This window comes from Chenopodium album, chromosome 6 (assembly GCF_948465745.1).
Source record: "Chenopodium album chromosome 6, dcCheAlbu1.1, whole genome shotgun sequence".
NCBI lineage: Eukaryota > Viridiplantae > Streptophyta > Magnoliopsida > Caryophyllales > Amaranthaceae > Chenopodium > Chenopodium album.
In genome coordinates, this window is record NC_137839.1 from 3,696,361 (window position 1) to 3,716,952 (window position 20,592).

Consider the following 20,592-nt stretch of genomic DNA (forward strand, 5'->3'; position numbering starts at 1 on the left):
TAACAGGTTAATTTGTATCTAAAAATATGCTTGTATAAAATCAAAAGACAAGAACCATTTTCACATCTTGTCTTAAAAATATAAACAGATAATTACAAAAAAAAAAAAAAAAAAAAAAAAAGGAAGAATATATAAAGAGAGTTCATAGCATGGTCCAGAGCATCTGGCAAAAATAAACCATGAATATACAAATGGAGCAGATTCAAGCTTATCTAGCATTTTTCTCATTCCCAAAGAAATATACTGTACAATAAAAGAGATATTTTTCTCATGAAAAAGGGTTTTTTGAATTTAATTCTTTGATTTTAAAATAGGAGCGTAGAGATAAAAGCTGAGCAAAGAAATATACATTTTGCAAAAATCAGTATATTCAGCTCATATTAACAAATATAAAAACTATGTCAAATAACCAATAAATAAAAGGTAAAAATGATGGTAACAAAAAGGAAAAGATAAATTGAAAAAAAATGAGAGAAAAAGGCAACAGGGCAGAGGAAGGAGAATCATCTTTTGAATTAGTGATTTTTTGAAATTCGGACAGCTAAAGAGGAGGTGAGGAACGTCCAAAGGTTCTAAAAATCCCTACAAAGGCTTCAGCAACCACATGACCCCCCTTTGATTCTCTTTTAACTCCATACACACTTATACGTACGTTGTATAGACAAACATACGCGCAAAATAGTTACTATCTCCAAAATTAACAATTTTGTAGAAATTTAAACTCATCGTAACGTGACAACTATATATGGACATGGATAGTACAGGATCAGAATTTAGACTTTAGTGCGTGTATCACAAATTCGAGCTTTTTGCCTTTGCTCTCTTTGCAAGAAGTTACCATGCTCCTCCTCCTCCTCCACTTTAAAATTTTATCTCTCTTCAACTTTTCCTTTTCCTCTCTTTCTCTCACTCTCACCCCAAAATTCCACTTTATTCTCCCTCGAACACAACTCTAAAAGCAGTTGATCCTCCTTGTGTTCATAAACAACATCCTATCCCTTTTTCCTTCTCTCATAACCTAAAAAGGAGAAGGCCACCTTGCTTCCCTCTTTTGCTATTCACCCTCAATTCTATAAGAACACCAACATTTGAGACCAATAAAGTTTATTGCACAAAAATATATACATATATATCACCAAGCAACAAATAAAACCATCTTATCATATTACACTAAATATTTTGTTATAATCATAAGTGAAATGATGGCATCTCCATCAGAACTAAGCCTTGACTGTAAACCTCAAAGCTACTCTATGCTACTCAAATCATTCAGCGGTGCTGGTGATCACAATAACCAAACAGACCAAGCCACCAACAAGCTAGAAGAATACCTTAATCGCCTCGAGGAAGAGCGCCATAAGATTGATGCTTTCAAGCGTGAGCTTCCCCTATGCATGCAGCTTCTCACCAATGGTACTGTATTAACCTTACTTTGCATATTCATGTCCCTAGTTCTTCCTTTTTCTTTGTCTCCTTTTTCTCATTCTTTTGCATGTTTTTCAACACTGCATTTTATGTACCCACCAATGAATTATTCAATGAACAAAATCAAATCAGTATGTTATTAAATCCAAGCAATATAATAGTTTAATCTCTCTGGATTTATTGTGAAATACTTTTGATCCTTCTTTTTTCCTCTAATTCACAAATAAAGATGAGGATTATAAGGCTTTTTTTTGCATGCAACTTTTATTTTAGGCTTTTAGTTTTCACTCAAAATCTCCAAACAAAAATAACACTATAAAGTAACATAAATAATCGGGCAAAGTAAAAATTGAACCAGACGGTTTTTTTTTAAAAAAAAAAATTAAGATTTGCTTCTTTCTAGGGTTGAAAATTTTCTTCTAGTTTACTTTAGAAGTATCATAACTTATAACTTTATTTTACTCATCAGCCATGGAAGCATCAAGGCAGCAGTTACAATCTTTCAGAATAAATAATCAAGGTGCAAGGCCAGTTCTTGAAGAATTTATGCCACTAAAACATTCTAACTTAGAAGGGTCTGACCAAAAGACAGCAAACATTTCTGATAAGGCCAACTGGATGGTATCTGCACAGCTATGGAGCCCTGCAGGTGACGCGAACAAGCAACAGTCCTCGACGACATTGCCTAAATCTGAAGCTGATACTGGCTTCAGTGTCAGCAGTCCTAAACTAGGATTAGACACCAATCAGAGAAATGGGGGAGCTTTTCTTCCATTCGCAAAAGAAAGAAACTCAGTTCCTAACAATTCAAACATAAGGCCACTCCCAGATTTGGCCCTAGCATCAAGTGACAGAGAGCTGGATGACAAGAGTGAAAATGGATTGAGTGGATCAAGGAGTGATAATTCTAGCAAAGGAGGAAATGCAATAGTTGGTATGGCCTCCACAGATAGTCAAGCACCTGTCACGACAACCACCACCACTACCACAACTCAGACAAACAGGAAAGCAAGGCGGTGTTGGTCACCGGACTTGCACCGAAGATTTGTCAATGCCCTTCAGATGCTTGGTGGTTCACAAGGTAATTATTATTATTGTCTTTCTAACATAATGATATAATTGTATTTTATGATAGTTTGATCATCATCACAAACAACATAGAATAATGCAGGTTGTTTAGAAGTGGCTTTTAATTATGTCTAAAACTGATCATGTCACTATCATTAGCTTTTAAAAACATGGATAATTAACTGATTATTGGTTGCTTATCTTTGTAAACAGTAGCTACCCCTAAACAAATAAGGGAGCTAATGAAGGTTGATGGACTAACCAATGATGAAGTGAAAAGTCACCTCCAGGTAACAATCTTTCTCTGAACAAGCAATCATGACATACACATTGATACTGTACTATATAGTGCAGAGCATATACTAATTGTCTCTACTCTTTTGGTCTTCAACTTTTCTTTATGTTTTTTACAGTTTATGGTAACTTTTTTTGTATTTTTTACCAACATGCAGAAATATAGACTTCACACCAGAAGACCTAGCCCTAGTCCTCAAGCAGGAGGCCAAGCACCACAGCTGGTTGTCTTAGGAGGAATATGGGTCCCACCCGAATACGCCACTGCGGCTGCTGCTGCACATGGTGGTGCACCCACCATTTACAGTGCTCACCCAAGTACTCAAGTCTCATCACACTATTGCTCACCTACAGTCCCACCAGACTATTATCCACAACCAGTAGCACCCCCACAAGCACTGCACCATCCAGCCCTACAACACCACCATCATCACCAGCTTCATGTGTACAAGACTACCTCTCACACACAGACTCATAGCTCCCCGGAATCAGATGCTCAACGAGCCGGTGACCGGTCAGAGAGCATCGAAGATGGGAAGTCAGATTGCAGCAGCTGGAAAGGCGAAAGCGGGGAGAATGGAGAAGGGAGGAAGCTGGCAGCATTAAGAGATGATGGTGAGGAGAGTAATGGAAGCCAGATTACATTAAAATTCTAGTTAATTACTGTTTGTAGGGTTAGTATTAGGGTTTTTTTTTTATTAATTTTTGTTCTGATTCTTGTGTGAATTATTATGTGTAGAGAGGGAGGTTAAAGAAGGCATAAAGAGAAAGTGAGTGTTCATTTTATTAACTTACATATTGTTCTTAGATTTCCTATTCAGTAATCACTATCTAGTGATAAAATTCATGTATAGATTTACATGAAGCCAATAACTTTTGGTTGTATTGACAGTTTTGCTCTTGAATATATGATTACTACTGCAAAAAGGACAAGGTAAACTGAGCCCAAGTTCCTAAGAACAGTAAATACTAAATCCCAGAAATTAGGAGTATGAAATCTATGAATATGAAAAAAAAAATAAAGGTGATGGGAGGAATTTCATGCTTTTAAGGCTAGAAAGTATAAACTCATATGGTAAAAAAGTTGGGTTATGCAACATGTAGTAAAAACACTAAAAAAAAATACTATTGCTGAAACCAAAGATAAAGCCTAGCAAGAGTTGCAACGTTATGAAAAATTTCACCTTTTTAATTTATATCACATGCTTACTTCACTATTCTCCATGCTAAGGCACTAATTAACCAAAGAAAGTAAGATCCTCCACACAAACCTATCACAATCTTAGTACCGCGTCACAGCCTACCTAGGCTACTTGTGTTATCACAAACTATATGTAAGCCTTTCCACTAGTTATGGCTAACATACGAAGAGAATACATTAATGAGTTACGATCAAATTCCTACAACCAATTAATCACTATTAGAGGCCATAAATGACAATACAAGTTGTTTGCGAAAAAACTTTTACATCTATGGATTTACTCATTTACCTTCCTCGATCCAACTCCATAGGGGGTTAAGTTGATATTATTGTAATTCAAATACTACACTACAATGAAGTTCGATCTAGCTGCCTAAATTCTCTTGGTATATATGTACCATCAATCACTATGTAATCCCTTATATTTGTTAGGAACTAATGAGTAATGATTAGTAACTAAAGATTGAAAGCGATGAAAGAGCACCTATAAGGCTATAATGACACTTCATTAGTCAAAAAATCAAAAAAACCTTAAGAAACTTTTATTATTTTAGGGCACAAGGAAAACTCCTGTTTTAGGAAATCATATCCTAAAATGGTCAAGACAATCATGATGTATTCTTGGCTCATTCTCCAAGAACTTAAGTCTCCATTCCACACACTTTGGACCCACGCCAACGCATAATCTGGCGACCAAGGGACCTCTAGCCTTGACCGAAGAACAGATGATTGGATAATTATTGTGAACCCATAGTGGCAAACTTGTTCTATGGCAGTTCCAAGCATTCAGCCCCCACAATTAACAAAGTGACTTCTTATCATCTAAGTCTTGAGAGGACATATAAGAGTACAACTTAACCTTAATAATCAATGAAAAGTAAAAGAAAAAGTTATTTCGAAAAGTATGAATTGTAGATTTGTATCTACAAGTCACCTTGAACTACTAGAATATAACGCTAACTAAGGTTTGCACCAGGAAAATAACTAAGGTCGCGCCTAGCATCATAAAATTAGCTAGGCATATGCCATGGCACCAGTAGCCTAATATTGAGTCAGGCTGTCAAGATTGGGGTGCTGTTTCACGTGTTTGGGTAGTGTCATGCTTTTAAGCCTAGGCATAGATTTTGTGTTATTTCCGGATCCCATGTTTGTATCATCCTAGCCTAAACTTAGTATTGAGTCGACTGTTGAAATATACATGGCTCGAGCCCTTATGGGGCCAAACCAAGACCAACTTAGGTCATGTAATGCTTTGGACAGGGCTGGCTAATGCCAAATATAGCCCTCAGCCCTGCTTCCTAAAATAAAAATTTTAAGAAAAATGAATAAAAAGAACTCATGCTCATGCAAGAACAAAGATTCAAAACTTATATAAATGTTATTAAAAAAGAAAGAAGAACATTATCCAGGAGATAAGATGAAAAAAAGAAATGCTAAAGAGGAAAAAAAGGAGAAAAGGAAAAGTAAAAGTCTAAAGAGAAAAGAGGGAGGGAAGCATAATTTTTTTTTGCCAAAGATAACAATATAACATAATACACTATTTAATGTATACTCACGTTAATCATACATTAGCTCTACTTTCTATGAATACAAAAACTGCACATTCCAACTAAATACCATGTAACAATTTTGGATCATTTCCTATAACTTAATGGCTCCAAAAGAGATGTTATACAACTAAAGAAAATTACCATCTTATGGTTTTATGTACTAGCCATTTTCTTCAATATACGGAGTAAGGTACTAAAGCCCCTCCTTCTCTATACCACAAAGAAACTAGACAAACCACCCAAAAGCCATCAATAGGTAGTCAAAGAGTAGGACACTCTAGGCGTGATAACAAGCCCTCTTACTTGCAAGCTACTTAAGCTCGGTTTAGAGAATTCTTGACTTGAGCATAGCTATGCTTAATTTATACAACTCATAATATAAACAGGCTTAAATTTAGGAAAAATTGATGGGAATAATCCCACTTTTTGAGCATCGGAGATTAATAATCCCACCTTTGGAATTCTTTTTAATAATCCCACCTTTGATATCAATCCACTTTAAATAGTCCCGGGTGACCAGTTACCGGTTGAAGAGGTAATTTTTTTTTTATTAAGTTAATTTTACACGTGTCACAATATGATTTGTCCTAAATTAAAAATAAAAATAAAATTAATTAAAAAGTAAAAAAAAAAAAAAAAAAAAAATCAACACCACAGCCACGCCATCCCCACTAGTCCACCACCATCCCCACCGTACCACCATTCAAACCCAGACCAGAAACCATCGCCACCAGACGCGAAACCACCGCGACCCGAAACCACTACCACCCAGACGCGAAACACCACCACCACCCAGACGTGAAACCACCACCACCACCCAGACCAATTAACCCCTTCAAACAAATCGCAACCCAAATTAACCCCTTCAAACAAATCGCAACCCACCAAATTGACTAGGAAACGGCGTGATTCGAGATCAGGGGAGGACGGAGAGGTCGGAATAGGGGATAAGGAAGGCTGACGCGACCGGGAAAGGGATGGAGGACGGTGAGGGGATGGGATCGCGATGGGATCGAAAAGGGTTTTCGAGGGGAGGGGGCTGGGATCAGTCGCGACACCGGGGGTTTTCGAGGGGAGGGGCTGGGATCGAAAGGGGTTTTCGAGGGGAGGGGGCTGCGGAGTTGGGTCTATGAGGGTAATGGGTCAGTCGCGACACCGGCGCCGGAGCCGGAACTGTCGTTGGAGGCTGGGTGGCCGGAGTCACGGGGCTGGGGATAGTGGTGTCGGCTTGGGCAGCTGGTGGGTGATGGGTGGGTGGTTTTTTTTTTTCTTATAAAATATTTAATTTTTATTAATTTTTTTTCGACTAATCATAAGCCGCCACGTGTCAAGTAACTTGTTATAACAGGTTACTTGACCGGTTGGGACTATTTAAAATGAATTGACAGCAAAGGTGAGATTATTAAAAAGAATCCCAAAGGTGGGATTATTAATCTCCGATGCTCAAAAGGTGGGATTATTCCCATCAATTTTTCCTTAAATTTATAATACTCTGTACTATTTTATCTATATTTATAAACTTCAAATAGTAATTTGCGTACTAACAAATTGAACATTACTAATGAGGATCTCAACAAAATATAGGTAAGCTGCCTAGGCTTAACTATAAAAACACTGTATAATTCTTTAAAAGAATATTTATTTCGTCACAATCTTCTAACTCGAGCTAATTTTTTACATAGGTTGAGCTTGACAATTAGTGCTCAAAACAAAATTAAGGCTCGGCTTAAATTTGAATGAAATTGCAATGATCAGTATTGATTAACTCCAGCTTCAGCTTGTTATCACCCCAAACATGCCCAAATAAGGCAAAGAGCATTCCTTGCTAACCATTATATTCGCAGGATAGGCAAAAAAAGTAATTAGATAAAATAGCACCAAAAATGGTAACAGAGAATACAAGTTAAACAAATGGGCTGTCCCAAATAAAGGTAAGAAAGAACTCTATGCCAAATATATTTACCAAGTGAGAAGAACATTTTTAGACATTTGGCATTTATCAAATCCTGATAATTGATTATGTACAGCTTATGCTGTCTTGATTACATGAATGAATTGGAAAGCCAGGTATAACTAGTGTTAGACACACATATTCCATGAAAATTTCAAAGCTTTTAGCCCAAAACGAAGTGTCAAATGTACATACCCAATTACACATTTGACACGGCTCTGATCACTAACACACTCTTGAATCTTGATACAGCACTGTGTACATAACCATTGACTTGATTGCTTGGTGAAAGAACTATTTACGGAAAATGCCAGTGGGATCTGCATTCTTTAGGATCCAGGGGTGCTCCATTATCTTCTGAAGAGAGAGCCTCTTTGATGTGTCTTTTACCAGAAGCTGCAAGATGTCAATATTACATGCTCAGAAACTCCAAAATAGATTTTAAGAGGTCCATTGATTTCCAAGGAACATTCTATGAAGCGTATACTTACTCGGGTAATAAGATCCTTGGCTTCTGACGAAACTTGGGGTGTGTCTGGAAATTTCAAATCAATCTTCATAATCCTACAAAGGAAAAAGACTTGAGTTAAGTAGCAGGCTGCAAGGCTCTCAACCTATATACTCTTTTTTTAGAAGGAAAAAGAAAACATTTATGCATTCTTCTTACCTCCGGAAAGTATCGCGTTGGCTCTCAGCCTCAAATGGAGGTACCCCATACAAGAATTCATAACAAAGGACACCCAGTGTCCAGTTGTCAACTGCATAATCATGGGCCTTGTTTTCCACCATTTCTGGTGCCAGATAGTCAAGAGTTCCACACATGGTGTGCCTCTTGTTTCTTGATTGTACAGACCAACCGAAATCTGCAATCTTCAGACGACCCTGAAAAGAAATAGAATTCAACAATATTCATCTTCATCCATAAAATACATTGCTTAGCTAATAGCAGGCTACACACAGCAAAAAACTATCTACAGATGTTTGTAAGTTGTAACAGATTGCGGCGACTGATTAATGAAGGCAGTCTCTACTCTCTACACATTTTTTGTAACATCCTTATAGAAATGTGCTACTGATGAGAGTAAAGCTAAAGCAATGAAAACTGTTTTTTGAGACCGAGCAATGTGTGTTCAGATACTTCTACCGGTTCAATGATTTACAATGAATCATAAACTCAATCACAAAAGAAAAATACCTCATGAATTAGTACATCAAACAATAAAGTACTCTATGATGCATACATTAGTACAATAGTATAGTCCATTCCCAGTAAAGCCACAATGAAAGCAAAGCAAGTTACTCAGAAGTCATAAAAGTACCTCATGATCAAGTAACAAATTCTCTGGTTTGATGTCCCTGTGGATGACATTCTTGTCATGACAATACGCCAATGCTTCCGTTAGACTTGCAATGTACTGTCTCAAAGAAACAATCAAAGTAAATCCCCTAAAATCAATAAAGAAGCAACCTAAGCTCATCCAAACTGAAAATTAAAATTCAATTAAGGCGAAAAATAACAGAAATCCCAAACATCATCATTGTATTTTTTTCATTCACCAAATCAGAATTTTCTTTATTAACCAATGAACAAATAATACAAAAATTCCATATTATTGAAGCTTAGACACTCCCTTAAGGATCCAATATCTAAACCCTCATTCGCAATCATACTATTTAGGCCATGTTCTCTTCACCTTAAAAAAATAATATTAAGTAAAAATAAGTTCAGTTCAGTAAAATTAATTTCAGTTCAGTAAAAATAAGTTCACTTTAGTAAAATTCAGTTTTCTTAAAGAAGAATTATAATAGAAAATTAATAAAAATAATTTAAGTTCAGTAAAAATAATTTAAGTTCGGTAAAATTAATTTCAGTTCAGTAAAATTAAGTTCAGTTCAGTAAAAATAAGTTCAGTTCAGTAAAAATAATTTCAGTTCAGCAAAATTAAGGTGAATCAAACAGGGCCTTAATGTCTCTTAATTTGTGATTCCACCAATATACACTAGCCAATCTCAAAAATAGAACACTAAATGAGAAACTAAATCATCATTTCGACAGCAAAAACTCATAATTACTCATAAACTCAACAGAGTTAAACATTAACATTCTCACAAAATTCAGAAAATCTAAACCGAATTTCGAAATTAGAACACTGAATGAGCAACTATATCATCATTTCGACAGCAAAAACTCAAAACTCAACATAAACTCAACAGAATTAAACATCAAAATTCTCACACAATTCAGAAAAAACTAAACAAAATATCGAAATTATACCGTGGCGGCTTGCTCCTCGGGAAGATGACCTGATTTCTGGAGTTCCTTATAAAGTTCACCCATCAAAGCATACTCAAGAATCAAAACAATCCTCTCTTCATCATGAAACCACCCGAAAAGCCTCAGAACATTCGGGTGGCGTAAACTCATTTGAATCTCCATCTCTCTCCTCAATTGATGGTGTAGTTTATACTTCTCAATTTGCTCCTTAAATATCACCTTCAACGCCACTATATACTTACTCTGCTCCAACAAAATCGAAAATCGAAAACAAATTCAGTACAATTGAACAAATTAACAATTACTACAGCAAAAAAATGGAGAAAATTGGGGGAAAAACCTTGACTTCGCGAGCAAGGTAGACTCTGCCGAATTTGCCCTTTCCCAAGGGTTTTCCGATTTCGAAATCAGCCATTGACCAATTTCGCTTGATGCTAGGGTTTTGCGGTTGCTGCTGCTTGGTAGGATTTTGAATTGGTTGAGGTTTATTGGGGCGTTGAATGGGTTTTTGAGGAGGTTTAGGGATTTTGGGCGCCATTGATGAAGCTTGAGTGAGGAGAGAGATTGAAGGAGCAGTGAGAAGTTGAAGAAAGGAGGGAAAGAGCCTGTGGATTGTGATTTGAATTTGTGAGGGTATTATTGGAAGGCTCAAATTGAATTAGTTTCTTTTTGAAGCTAATTAATGCATGTATAAAGTTTCATCTTAATTTAGGGCAGAGTACTCCTTATGTTCTACGACTACAAAATTCTCTTTCGTAATGTAAATACTCATACGGAGTATTAAGGAAAAATCGAGGGTGACGGTATTAAGGATAGCTCAAGTGGGTAGAGCTTTCCTCTCGCTTTCAGTAGACCTTGTAACCAATTCTCACCCCGCCCTGTCTAAACATCCAAAAAAAAAAAAATTACTCCGTATTAAGAAAAATACAATAATTAAAGTAATGTAAGTTGGTACATGTGAGCATTATTCATCAAATGATTTAAAAAAAGTAACATGAATTTCATGTAACAAAAGGAAAAAATTAAACTCTGAATTTTAAACAAAATCGATGAAAAAGTTAAATTGGGTTGCAGTTTATAATTTACAAGAACTTTTGAGCAGCAATTTGCAATTTTTTTTTTTAAATAGCAGCAATTTACTAAATACAAACTTTAAATGACTGCAATTGACAAATTTTCCAACAAATCTAAAATCAAAGAACCAAAATTTCTTAGCTTTACCTCGACAAATTATGAGGCAAAATGGCTAAGATCTCAATATGTTTTATTTTGTGGCATTACCCATGTCTTATGTCACAAGGTTGATTTCTGCACCGTATTAGAGTCTACAAATAGCATCCCAAAATTTATCAAATGTGTGCTTGTTTATGATCTCAAATTGACAGATATCTTCACAGTTGAGGTGACTATAGATAATTTCCCATTATAATTTATGCGTTCAATAACACAGCGCAACATAGAGAGCAGGAAGTTGCTATATACAGGTTTCAAAATCCAGGACAAAGACTGCCAATGATCTACAGGTTCCATTGCGTGGAGAGCTGCTCTCTACAAGGCTGACTGAATTTCAAGATCGATAAGTACAGAAGGAGAGAAAAGTTTTCTACTGTATATACCTAACAAGAAACAAACAGCAAAAGAGCTGCTGTTTTACAAGGTGAAAAGACATCTACAGAGGCTTCTCAAAGTTTGCCGTTTGTGAGGTTGGCATCCTTTGCTCCAAGATCACCACCAGCATCAATTTCCATGCTCACTGAATCTACAAGTTTCTGCACATAGCAAAGGACATATATAGTAAGAGCATTGCATGGATCCGGGAAAAATCTAGTCTATAACAACGCATCTCCTAAAAGGCTGTTCACTGCTACTTGATTAAACATCAAAGTATTAAACCCCAGTAAATTATTTTTCTTGCATCCAAATATCATACAATCCATATTGAGCTTCCCCTATGATCAGAGCAATGCTGAATCCAGGTCACAGGATGCTACAATGTCTCATTTCTAATAGATTGCAGGTTCCCATACCCCTAAAAGCTACTCCAAAACAAAATCATTATGAAACATAAGGTCAGCACTTGTTTGTGATTCACACAGAAGACCAGAAAAAATTTATCTACTGACAATATTTCAAGTTCATACAAAATCCACATGTATCTCCATAACTACGCTCCCAATACACAGCGTATAAGATTAAGAACACAAGTGACAGAGAATTCGACAGATAAGCTTTGATTTGTTGCATGAGGGGGGAGGTGCACTGGTGCAGCTCATTTGGATAAAGGAAAGAACCACAGAATGTTATGCTACATGCCTACATGACTCAAAACTGAATAAAAATTCAAGCAAAAACAGAAATTATATTCAGAGTATGCTTCCTCATGAAGTGAGCACATGCTACACAACTCTCTATTAGTCAGATAATTAGGTATGCTAGTACAAAATAGGTCTGAAAAAATTATCATAATACTGTGTCTTAGTAATGTGGCAAAAGACTAGGGAAATTGACCTGCAGTTTCTCTTCGGCACTTTTCAGTTTTACGCCACACTCCTTTACTTGCTGGAAACCTTTATGTAACTGCAAGTAATCCACGATTCCATGGCACAATAAGTAAACCTTTTGACTTCAAATTCCCAATTCAAAACTTACGGTGTGTTTGGATAGAAGGAAATGGAAGGAAAAGAAGGGGAGGGAAATGGAGAGATGTGATATCTTTCATTTGGATAACAAATGAGGAAGGAAGAGAAATGGAGGAGAGAGAAATGGAGGGATTAAATTGTAGGAAAATGATTCCTCCAACAATATAGAGATTTAGAAGGAAAACTCACCATTCTTCTCGCCCCTCCCTTTCCCTCCCCTCCTCTTCTCCTCCCTCCCCTTCTTTTCCTTCCTCTAATGTTATCCAAACACACTGTTAATGTGTGTTATCCATCCAGGCAAATACCTTAGCCAACTGCATTTGACGCACTGAGGATTGTTTTTTTGCAGAGGACAACAAATCTTCCAATTTCTGTTATCACCATCAAGTTACAGGTTACAACAACAAAAATAAACTACCTGTGCTAAGCAACAGAAAGAGAGAATTTTAGCACCTGGGATCTTTTCTCTAAATCAGCTATGAGTTGTTTCTTCTCTTCTAAACTCTGCTCCATGTCAGATTTCTGATAAAGTTATAGATTAGTCTCTTGATAGTTTTGAAGTTAATATTCATTGAAAATATGTAAAGAAACGGCATGATACAGACTAGAAATGAAGTAATTAATAAGCAACACAAAAGGTTTTTGGAATTGTGATCCGCGTGATTTAATTATAACCTTGCGTTGATTGATAAATGAAATGAGCATCTTTGACAAGTTAAATGCTGAGGCTATATAGCAATATATACTACAGGGATTACTACACACTGCCATACTGGTAATAAGTCTATCTAAGAGTAGGAGGATGAACAAGAGCTCAATTCGAAAAAAATAATCTGCAGGAAGCAGTCAATGTGAAACTTAAGACTAAAGATCACCCCATGCATTTTCAAAATAAAAACATCATCTAGGTACACATCAACTATCAAGGGCCATTAGCTTTTTCCCAAGGTTTTGATGAATAGAATTTCATTAGACCAAACTGCTGTTAAAGCATCAAAATTCTTTCTCTTTCTTGCTTTTTTTTTTTTTGGAAAGATTGAGTTTATAAATCCCAACTTTGGGCGGTTTACTATGAAAAATCCCAACTATGTATTATCCCTAAAAAATCCCAACTTTGATACCCATCTTCTTTTAAAGATCCCAGATGACCGGTTACCTGAAAAGAAGGTTAACTCATTTTTTCTAAAAAAAAATTGCCACTTGTCAGAATTTTAGTGGTCCAAAAAATAAAATTAATTGTTTTTCATAAAAAAATCTGATTTATTCAAAAATAAATAAAAAAAAAAAAAAACAACCCAGCTCCCACCCCCATCCCGGAAAACACCTCACCCCCACCCCACCCTGCCGGGAAATCGCCCCCCATCCCCGAAAACCCCTCCCCCGCCGCCGAAAAACGGCGCCCACCCTTCCCCCACCCCCGATAATCCCTCCCTGTCGCCGGAATCCGGCGAAAAACCCTCCCCCCACCCTCGCGAAACCCTCCCACCCTAAACCGTAAAACCCCATCCCAAAACCCCCACCCTCGAAATCGCCCCCCTCCCTTCCCCCACCCCAAAAATCGACCCACGGTTAGGGAAGGGGAAGGGGGCGTTTTCGAAGGTGGGGGTTAGGGGAGGGGTGTATTCCGGGTTAGGGGGTTAGTGGGTGGGTTTCACGAGGGTGGGAGGAGCGACAGGAGTGGGTTTCGAGGGTGGGAGATAGTTGGTCGTCGGATTCCGGCGACGGGGTGGAGTTGTCGGGGGTGGGGGGTGATAATCCGGCGGGCTTGGGGTACGGGTAGGGTGTTTTCCAGGATGGGGAGGGGGCTGCTGTTTTTTTTTTTTTTGGTTTTTTTAGTTTTTTTTTTTTTAATTATTTTTTTACCAATCCCGTGTTGACACGTGGATTGTAACCTATAGTAACAGGTTTGGTGACCTGTTGGGATCTTTAAAAGAAAATGGGTATCAAAGTTAGGATTTTTGAGGGATAATGCATAGTTGGGATTTTTCATAGTAAATCGCCCAAAGTTTTATAAACTCAATTTCTCCCTTTTTTTTTTTTTTTTCTTCATTAGAAATACTTAGCACGGCTGTCAAGACCATAATGCATATAAACAACAATTGGAACTCAATTGAGCAAAATATAAAGGTTGTTCATGGCCACTCTTCCACAGAAAAGTGCTAAAATATGGAGTCTAATGGATTATATATAGACTGGAAGATGACCTGACATACTGTGGACAGTCACTAGCACAAAGTTTTGGACTCAGAAAGGTCCAAAATATGCTGATAACTAGTCCAACAAACTCTAAACTTGATGGATTTTGTGATGTACACAAGTTATTAGCATTTATCAAAGAGCTTAAAGTTATTTCCGGGTAATTAGCAACTTAGCAGAAATGATTGTCTGAACATACGAGAAATGTGATAGGCAGAAAGTAAACAAAAAGCAGATCTGCAGGTTCGAGAAAAGCTGAAGCTCTTTTGATACAGATTCTCCCTCTATATGTTTAACCTTATTAGGCCAATAATGATCTTGTTTCCCAAATACCCTCCCACGTCCCACCCCAATTAAACGTAATTGACTTAATGACCTACAAGTATATAATGCCATATGATAACTCCACACTCACCCAGTCACCCCCCACTCCTGTGGCCCTGTCTCTCTCTCAGAACAAATAGGAGACATTATGGAAATTCCCATAATTTTATCACTTGATTTCTTCACAGGCCAAGCACTTTATACGAAAGAATTTGAGACTTTTAGCAGTCAGCTTATACCTTCTAACACTGCTAGTGCTCAATGCTTCAAATGCAAATAAGAGTGATGAGTAGTCCTAAGCACTAGCAACATAAAAATTAAAAGGTGTTACGTCGTATTGATGTTGTTGCCTTGTTGGCAAAGTCACAAGAGTCTAGTCTGAGCACAGACCTCCTTCTGAAGTTCTTCTCGTCTTTTAATCAACATATCCAGCTGCTCTTCCATCTAATTTTAGAGAAGAGAGAAGCACAATGTTGATACGATGACATCTTCTAGCCAAAATTAATTAATTGTATTCAGGAATAGTGTACCCTAAAGAAATAAGCTCACCTGGTACTGATAATCACTTGATTCTGATGACAAATCTCTACTATGTTGGTCATGACTACTGGCGCTGTTTAGCAGGGGAGAAAAAAAATGTGAAGAACAGAGAGATGTTGTCAACAAAGGCTTTATTCTTTCACAGCATCTGGGATGAAGGATTACAACATATAGAGCACAGCATATAAACATCACAAACAAATTTAACCACATACTAAGGCCCTGTTTGTTTGAGTATAGGTATTAGTTACTATAAATTACTCCCTTCGTATTTTATTACTTACTCCACTTTTGCGGCCGTATATTATTACTTACTCCACTTTCCTTTTGAGGCCGTATTTTATTACTTGCTCCATTTTTTTTTTTTTTTGGAAACTTTTAACAATATTTTACTATTTCCTTCTCCACTAGCAGTCTCCTCATATCATATTTTAATATTTTTCATATTTTGTGTCCTCTTTCACTTATACTCACTTATGCTTTTTTAGATTTTTTTTTATCCTTCAACCAACCCCTCTTCCATCATATTTTATTACTTTCTACTATTTCTCCTAAAACTCCATGCATGGAGAAATGGAGCAAGTAATAAAATACGCAGAGAGTATAAATCACCCAAACTTTACTTGACGTTAGGTTGATGGATTTCAGAAAACCCTCGGATATGAGCAATGTATAAAAAGGCTAAAGCCTGCTAAGGTAATAAGGATCCTTCTAGCAGTATGGTGCACTTAACAGAAAATTAAAACTTGCAACTCGGTGTGCCTTAGAGCAACTCAGCATTCCTCATATGCACCTCAATGAAATGACCTTGCCTAGGACTCTAGGAGCACCTTTTCTCATAAGCACCTTTTCCCATAACCATGAGGAAAGGAGGGTTTGCCCCAAACCCCTACTCTAGAATCAAGAGCACTAACTACTTTTGCAATTCTGCCCCAGTCCTGATAAAACTCCTGCTTTGAGCAGGGTAAGGGAAACTAAGAATAAAGAGAGAAACAAAAAAGGAGCAGGTCTACACTAACACAAGCACCAACACAACTGAAATCCCACCATTACCCCGTTCCTTCCTTTATGGTCGCTGCTCCTCCATCCCTGATGCAATTACCACTTACTCAACAGCACAATGTTCAATCTCATACCATAATATTCATTTGGCACTAATGATTGTCTATTTGGACACCAATGTCCCAAATCTAGAACTTAAGTGGGAGAAAATCAACCACAAAACTTTTCACAATACCAACTTATAGTAGATCATAAACAAGGAAAGAAAGGATGTAGTGAAGCAAAAGGAAGAGGGGAAGAGTAATGTGAACGTTGTAGCTTTCTAAATAAACTAACATCTACAGAATGCATCCAAAAAGAGGGGAAAAAAAACAAAAACAAAACAAAACAAAATGATAAATAAATTGTAGTACAGAGTATAGCATACTACACTTGATGATGAACAACATATTTGGCCCAAAGAGTGAGGTACAAGGTATGAGAGCATCTATCATATCAGCTATAGGTGAGAAGGGGCAAAAAATACTGCGTATCTATTGATGTGGAAGGAGGAAAGGGAGAGAAATGATAAACTTGAAAGATATAATGAGAAGTAATTTTAATGTATAAGATTTGCCTGATTTTATATATATATATATATATATATATATATATATATATATATATATATATATATATATATGCTCATTTATTTTGAACTACATACATGCTATTTTGTTTCATGTATTTTATGTCATGATAATATATATATATATATATATATATGCTCATTTATTTTGAACTACATACATGCTATTTTGTTTCATGTATTTTATGTCATGATAATATATGATATATGTTCATCAATCATACTTTGTTTTTATACAGTATGTTATTTTCGCCAGGTGCATGATAAATGTTTGTGCTAGCAATCATCCATTTTAAGCCAATGTTCTAAAAAGAAGGTATGGTCATGATCACAATAGCTGTCACAATGTAGCAAAAACATTAGTCACAAACTAGGTCACTGTCATTGCAGCGTCGGATTGGTTTAAAAATCTTTTAAGGTAATTTTGAGCTAGGACCCACAAATTTTCATCAGTACAAGATTTTTGTTAGTCTCAATATTGTACTCATTTTCAAATGGCTTAGCACTGATAAGTGATAATGTAGCAGCAGCAGAGAGGCAGCAAATAATACAAAGTATATGATATTTTACCTGTTCTTTCTCTTTGTATGTAGGGCTCTGCTCTTGTCAACCCTTTTATCGTGATCAGTGACTACTTGATCAAGCTCCCGATCTTGAGTAGAGTTCAAATCCTTATCACTTTCCAATTTTCGATCACGATTTCTGCTATGCACCCGTCCCCGATCCCGTTCCCAGTCTATCAAATCCCTACTTTGACCTCGATCTCTTCCTTGGAAATAATCTCTAGACTGATCATGATCATGAGAATTATCATGCCTTCTTTCCCTTTCTCCGTCGTGCTCTAGAGAATTATCATGTTGCCTGTCCTTATGGAAGTCATTCTGCCATTCTCTACCTCTGCCCTTGTCATAATCTAAGACACTCTCCCTCTGATTACGTCGTAAGCTATCATGACCAGAGTTAGATCTCAAACCAGCACCTCTTGCCTTTACTCCATTAACCCTCACAACTCGACCACCAATAGCCTGAAGGAATGAAATTAATTGAAAAGGAATTGAAAGCAAAGAGTGGGTACTGAAAATTACTCCTACTTGAATTTTGCTCAGTTAAAGTATGAATAATATGGAGATAGGAAACATACCCGCCCATCCATCTCATTGATGGCCTCAATCGTCGATCGAGGATTTTTGAAAGTAACAAAGCCATAACATTTTCCTCCCACACCTCGATCATTGATTATCTATTTGGCAAAACATACAAACATGTAATAACCATCAAAAAAAGTATTCTTAAGATGATACATTGATGCCCAGAAAAAAGTAAAGCATGTAGAGATGCTGTTAACCGTGAAGACTATGGTCACATAAAAGCCTTAGTATAGAAAATGAAAATTCAAGTTACATTTATACACAATATCCTCTCAATGTTGAAGATAGAAAATTTTTCAAGTTCCTCCTTCATCCTTCCTATAATTCAAGGAAAGCCCTTTCTTTTTCCCAGGCAATCGAAGAACTAAAGACCATGCAAAGTAAAAGAAGCAGAATTATATGGCTTATAGGGGAAGTAAAGGAACATATACTATCACACAACAAATAATTAGCTGTCCTCTTTGATGTTCCCACAGTAATAAGCCAATTAGTCCCTTGAGACTTGAGAGTGAGTATGAAATTCTAGCATATCAGTTGACTTAGTAATATGTATGGCAATTGAAAGGTAGTAAATATTACTTCAAAATTATTCATCCTACATATTACCTCCGTTTCATATTATTTGCAACGATTAGACATTTTTCCTCTCTACTTTATGTCAAATCGTTGCAAATAATATGAAACGGAGGTAATATAAAAAATCTGATTACAACTAAAACCCACACCCATATCATTCCTTGGTAATAAATCCTTTTTAGTAAATAATAACCCAAAATGCTAAGCAAGGCTCCCTTCAAGGGTTACACATAAATTATCTTATCCATAGTTAACAAGCAGGCTATATCACATTTCCCAAACATAAAAGACTATGCTTTTACAATTATCCATTCTATTTTAAGTTGGAAACATTAAGGAAAGTGTTTCGGTGTCCAACTTTAAGCAATATTGCTGATTGTGTAGTAAGACACTAAGATATTATATATGTCAAACACACATACCCCATGTAATGGGAAGATGGTAACATAAGTAAATGATTATTTAGCAAAATCATTTGGTTGAGACCATGGTACTCTTTATTCAAATATGGTCATTTCCAATTAGCTCAAAATTTTACTTTTGAACTATTACGATGAGCAAAATTATACTAGCTTGTTTAACATTGAACATTTAACGTTTCAGCATTTCTCATCAATTACTATGACATAATCAAGGTTACCACATCTGAAATTCTGAATCAAAGAGGATTGCAAACCGCCTCTCTATACATCAACCAAGTACCGATCACGGACAAAATTCTCATAACACATACTTAATTAACATGATTCTCTAAGCAATACTGCCAATTCTAAGCTAAGCTCATACCACACTAGCTATTTATACCGTTTTCTCCTACCATACAAGATACCACTCGCTTCCCCTTTTTTGGGTTTTTTATTTTTTTAATCTTTACATCGAACAAGAACAGCTAATTTCGCAAAATGCCGATTCTTCAAACATAATCAAATATGCTCCAATCCAAAAATTACAACATTCTCAGTCACAACAATTTAGCAATCCAACAATATAATTTAATTCCACAATTTCACATGTAAATTTTCTAATACCAGACTAGCAATTAACCCAATTTCTCCAACCTTCCAAAATCACTGACTTCATTACACTAATTACACCCTGATTATTCATTTCATTCAATAAACAAAATCATAAAAGCTCCAAAATTACAATTCTCAACAAATTTCGCGAATTCAACAAACACAACAAATTCAATGAATTCGCATAACATGTCATCAAAAAGTTTCCAAAAAAAAAAACCCTAAATGGATTGAAATGAGGAGAGAGAAAAACCTTAACAGCGATAATGGTGCCGTAGAAATCAAAAGCACGACGAAGTTGGGATTCCGAGCAATCGTACGGAAGTCCTCCGACGTAAACAGATTTGTCATCGTCTATTGTCATTTTTCTGAGAGCTTCTTCTCCTAATTTGGCTCCATTAATTTCAGATTGTGTTTCATTCAAAAAAAAAAATTAACAAATTTGGGGAGTGTGAAAATTGGCCTGAATGCTTGATAAATGAAATTGTTGAATTGGGCCTTATTTTGAATGTAAAGGACTTGAGAAATTATGTTGTCAAGTGTATGTCAAACGGATTCAAATCTTCTGTCTCGCAATTTGTGTATTACCTCTGTTAATTTTATGTGCAACTTTAGGATATTATTTGTGAGATATAAAATATTTTAAAGTTGCACATAAAAATTAACGGAGGTAGTATTTATATTTTGTGGTTGTTCTTAAAATTGGCGAGAAAAATTAAAGTTGTGAGTGAATTAAAAGTGTGAGTGTTATACATGAGT

The 20,592-nt window shown here is 36.3% G+C and overlaps 3 protein-coding genes across 6 annotated transcripts; 1 reads left to right on the forward strand and 2 right to left on the reverse strand.

Moving 5' to 3' along the window:
• Positions 1 to 1,005: 1,005 nt before the first annotated feature.
• On the forward strand, positions 1,006 to 3,678 carry LOC145635618 (myb family transcription factor EFM-like). 2 transcript variants are annotated; one of them, XM_081686931.1, is made up of 4 exons: positions 1,006 to 1,413; positions 1,895 to 2,506; positions 2,710 to 2,783; positions 2,946 to 3,678. In XM_081686931.1, the coding sequence occupies exons 1-4, from the start codon at positions 1,200 to 1,202 to the stop codon at positions 3,441 to 3,443; spliced, it is 1,398 nt and encodes a 465-aa protein (XP_081543057.1). In that variant the 5' UTR covers positions 1,006 to 1,199; the 3' UTR covers positions 3,444 to 3,678. The 2 variants fall into 2 exon arrangements, with proteins under 2 accessions (XP_081543057.1, XP_081543056.1); XM_081686930.1 differs by having other exon boundaries at positions 1,007 to 1,413; positions 2,707 to 2,783.
• LOC145635619 (serine/threonine-protein kinase Aurora-3-like) lies at positions 1,474 to 10,369 on the reverse strand. Of its 2 annotated transcripts, XR_014113881.1 has the most exons (7): positions 10,105 to 10,369; positions 9,765 to 10,007; positions 8,809 to 8,904; positions 8,157 to 8,371; positions 7,981 to 8,053; positions 7,685 to 7,885; positions 1,474 to 1,505 (listed from the first exon to the last, which is right to left on the reverse strand). XR_014113881.1 is itself a non-coding variant. In XM_081686933.1 (6 exons), the coding sequence occupies exons 1-6, from the start codon at positions 10,300 to 10,302 to the stop codon at positions 7,784 to 7,786; spliced, it is 927 nt and encodes a 308-aa protein (XP_081543059.1). In that variant the 5' UTR covers positions 10,303 to 10,369; the 3' UTR covers positions 7,506 to 7,783. The 2 variants fall into 2 exon arrangements, 1 of the variants encoding a protein (XP_081543059.1); XM_081686933.1 differs by lacking the exon at positions 1,474 to 1,505 and having other exon boundaries at positions 7,506 to 7,885.
• Positions 10,370 to 11,042: 673 nt separating this feature from the next.
• On the reverse strand, positions 11,043 to 20,279 carry LOC145635620 (uncharacterized). 2 transcript variants are annotated; one of them, XM_081686934.1, is made up of 9 exons: positions 20,087 to 20,279; positions 18,235 to 18,333; positions 17,664 to 18,118; positions 15,473 to 15,536; positions 15,314 to 15,367; positions 12,857 to 12,925; positions 12,709 to 12,774; positions 12,273 to 12,341; positions 11,047 to 11,533 (listed from the first exon to the last, which is right to left on the reverse strand). In XM_081686934.1, the coding sequence occupies exons 1-9, from the start codon at positions 20,195 to 20,197 to the stop codon at positions 11,447 to 11,449; spliced, it is 1,074 nt and encodes a 357-aa protein (XP_081543060.1). In that variant the 5' UTR covers positions 20,198 to 20,279; the 3' UTR covers positions 11,047 to 11,446. The 2 variants fall into 2 exon arrangements, with proteins under 2 accessions (XP_081543061.1, XP_081543060.1); XM_081686935.1 differs by lacking the exon at positions 15,314 to 15,367 and having other exon boundaries at positions 11,043 to 11,533.
• Positions 20,280 to 20,592: the final 313 nt, after the last annotated feature.

What these genes read in the sequence shown, in the direction of transcription:
- LOC145635618 (XM_081686930.1), top strand. Translation starts at nt 1,200, where the DNA reads ATGATGGCATCTCCATCAGAACTAAGCCTTGACTGTAAACCTCAAAGC. An exon ending in CATGCAGCTTCTCACCAATG is followed by an intron (nt 1,414 to 1,894) that starts GTACTGTATTAA and finishes TTTACTCATCAG; the next exon opens with CCATGGAAGCATCAAGGCAG. An exon ending in AAGTGAAAAGTCACCTCCAG is followed by an intron (nt 2,784 to 2,945) that starts GTAACAATCTTT and finishes ACCAACATGCAG; the next exon opens with AAATATAGACTTCACACCAG.
- LOC145635619 (XM_081686933.1), bottom strand. Translation starts at nt 10,302, where the DNA reads ATGGCGCCCAAAATCCCTAAACCTCCTCAAAAACCCATTCAACGCCCC. An exon ending in ATTTGTTACTTGATCATGAG is followed by an intron (nt 8,372 to 8,808) that starts GTACTTTTATGA and finishes ATTTCTTTTCAG; the next exon opens with GGTCGTCTGAAGATTGCAGA. An exon ending in CAACGCGATACTTTCCGGAG is followed by an intron (nt 8,054 to 8,156) that starts GTAAGAAGAATG and finishes TTTCCTTTGTAG; the next exon opens with GATTATGAAGATTGATTTGA.
- LOC145635620 (XM_081686934.1), bottom strand. Translation starts at nt 20,197, where the DNA reads ATGACAATAGACGATGACAAATCTGTTTACGTCGGAGGACTTCCGTAC. An exon ending in TCAATGAGATGGATGGGCGG is followed by an intron (nt 18,119 to 18,234) that starts GTATGTTTCCTA and finishes TCATTCCTTCAG; the next exon opens with GCTATTGGTGGTCGAGTTGT. An exon ending in CAAGTGATTATCAGTACCAG is followed by an intron (nt 15,368 to 15,472) that starts GTGAGCTTATTT and finishes CTCTAAAATTAG; the next exon opens with ATGGAAGAGCAGCTGGATAT.